Source organism: Mus caroli, unplaced genomic scaffold (genome assembly GCF_900094665.2).
Source record: "Mus caroli unplaced genomic scaffold, CAROLI_EIJ_v1.1 scaffold_25087_1, whole genome shotgun sequence".
In the NCBI taxonomy this organism is placed as follows: domain Eukaryota; kingdom Metazoa; phylum Chordata; class Mammalia; order Rodentia; family Muridae; genus Mus; species Mus caroli.
In genome coordinates, this window is record NW_018389970.1 from 901 (window position 1) to 3,060 (window position 2,160).

General features: G+C 36.2%; 1 protein-coding gene across 1 annotated transcript; it reads right to left on the minus strand.

The window, feature by feature from the left end:
- Nucleotides 1-806: 806 nt before the first annotated feature.
- Nucleotides 807-1,799, minus strand: LOC110288396 (olfactory receptor 14C36-like). The gene has a single exon (XM_021154754.1). It carries the CDS (start codon nucleotides 1,797-1,799, stop codon nucleotides 807-809), a length of 993 nt encoding a protein of 330 aa, XP_021010413.1.
- Nucleotides 1,800-2,160: the final 361 nt, after the last annotated feature.

A 2,160-nucleotide genomic window follows, 5' to 3' on the forward strand; every position in this document is an offset into this window, starting at 1 on the left:
TGAGTAGATGGAAAAAATAAAAATGAAATAAAAAAATCAACTTGGGATTGAAATAAATAAAGTAAAAACAAAAAATGACAAAAAATATCAATGCTTATCTATGGTTTTATTGCTTTGAAGAGACACTATAACAATTTAATTGGCTGGATTACAATTCAGAGCATAAGTCCATTATCCTTATGGTGAGAAGCATGATGTCACATAGACAGACATGGCTCTTGAGAGGTAGGTGAGGGTAGTACAACTGGATCCACAGGCAGCAGAAAGTGACCTTGACAAAATGCCCAGTGTTGACCTTATACCTCAAAGCCCATATGATAGCTTGCAACTCCTCCAGTAAAGCACTCATACTCCAAAAATGAATAGTGCCCTAATGAAGGCTAGAGGCTCCATTTTCTTCTAACTCCCACAGCATATGAATCTTATTTTTATTGTTGTTATTGATTTTGGTGTGTGTGTGTGTGTGTGTGTGTGTGTGTGTGTGTGTGTTTTGCCTTTTCCTGGGGTCGTTTTAATTTGTTTGTTTTATGCTATTCTGATGTGCTAGTTTTTGTTATATCTGTTTAATCCATTTGATTTCATTTTATTAACCATTAGAAGTCTGTTTGTTTTAGAATGAGGGACAAAAATGGGATGGATCAGAATGAAGGGACAAATGAAGGAGAACAAGGAGAAGTAGAGAGAGGGGCAACTATGATCAGGAAATATGTGAAAAATTCTATTCAATAAAGGGAATAAAATGTTGTGATATATGTGTTTGTGTGTGTACACTTATGTGTGTTTGTGTATTAGTATATAATTTTCTGTTATTTTATCAGTTCTTTTTGTCTAAAGTACCACCAAAAATCGATGTTCCTTTTATATTCAAATATTGGAAAAACTTGTGACATAACTTTCCTCACAGCCTCCTTTATCTGTTTGTTTCTGAGACTATAGATGATAGGGTTTAAGAATGGTGGAACCATGGTATAAAATACAGAAACAATCATTTCCTGAACTACTTCAAAGGTTATTACTGGAGGTCGTAGATACACATAGGCAGCAGAACTAACAAAGACAGACACCACAATAATGTGAGGGACACAGGTAGAAAAGGCTTTCCCTCTCTCTCTTTTGATGGGAATCTTCAATACAGTTGATAATATGCGAATATAAGATATAGCAATAAAGACAAAGCAACTACCACTGACTCCAATGTCAGTCAGAAGTATTAAGAGGTTGTTGTTGAAGGTGTCAGAACAAGAAAGTCTCAGCAAAGCGGGAAGATCACAGAAGAACTGAGGGACCACATTAGAGTTGCAGAAGGATAGCTGGAAAGTTTTGAAAGTGTGCACACTTGCAATGACAAGTGAGCTAAGTAGGGAAGCCAGTGTCATCTGAACACAGAATTGGTGGTTCATGATCACAGGGTAGAGGAGAGGTTTGCAAATGGCCACATAACGGTCCTGGGCAATGATGGCGAGAAAAAGAATCTCTACAAGTGCACAAAATAAGAATGAAAAGTTCTGTGCTGCACACCCAGCCACAGAAATATTCCTGTGGTCAGTGAGAGAGTTAATACAGGCATTGGGGACAGTGATGGAAAGGTAGCAAATATCTAAGATGGACAGATTCCTGAGGAAGAAGTACATGGGTGTTTTCAGGGTCTGGTCAACTGTAGTAACAATGATGATGGTAAGATTCCCTAACAGGCTACACAGATACACCAGCAGAAACAGCACACTGAGTAGTACCCTGAACTCCCAAGTCTCAGCAAAAACTTCCAGGAAGAACTCAGTCACTAGGGAAGTGTTGGCCATTGTCTGAAAGTACATGTTTTCTGAAAAATAAGAATAACTTAAAATAATTAATAGTTTACTAGCATTTGTCTTAAAACTCTGTTTTCTAAAATGTGGCTTTATGTATAAAATATAAAACATGTTTCCTTGTCAAGCATATTCCTTTTAAACTTGCTTAGCTTGTAATACACATAGCTGTGCCTGTTTGTCTAATTGTATGGTATGGTGATAAGCACAGATAATTAGTTTACATAATCATAACTGTATCATAAGCTTATTATTATAGGAACTATTAAGTTGATTAATATGTGGTGTTTTCTTTCTCCAGATAAATTATATGTATCAATTAGGAAAACCCAAAGAAATTTAACTTGTGGAAAGT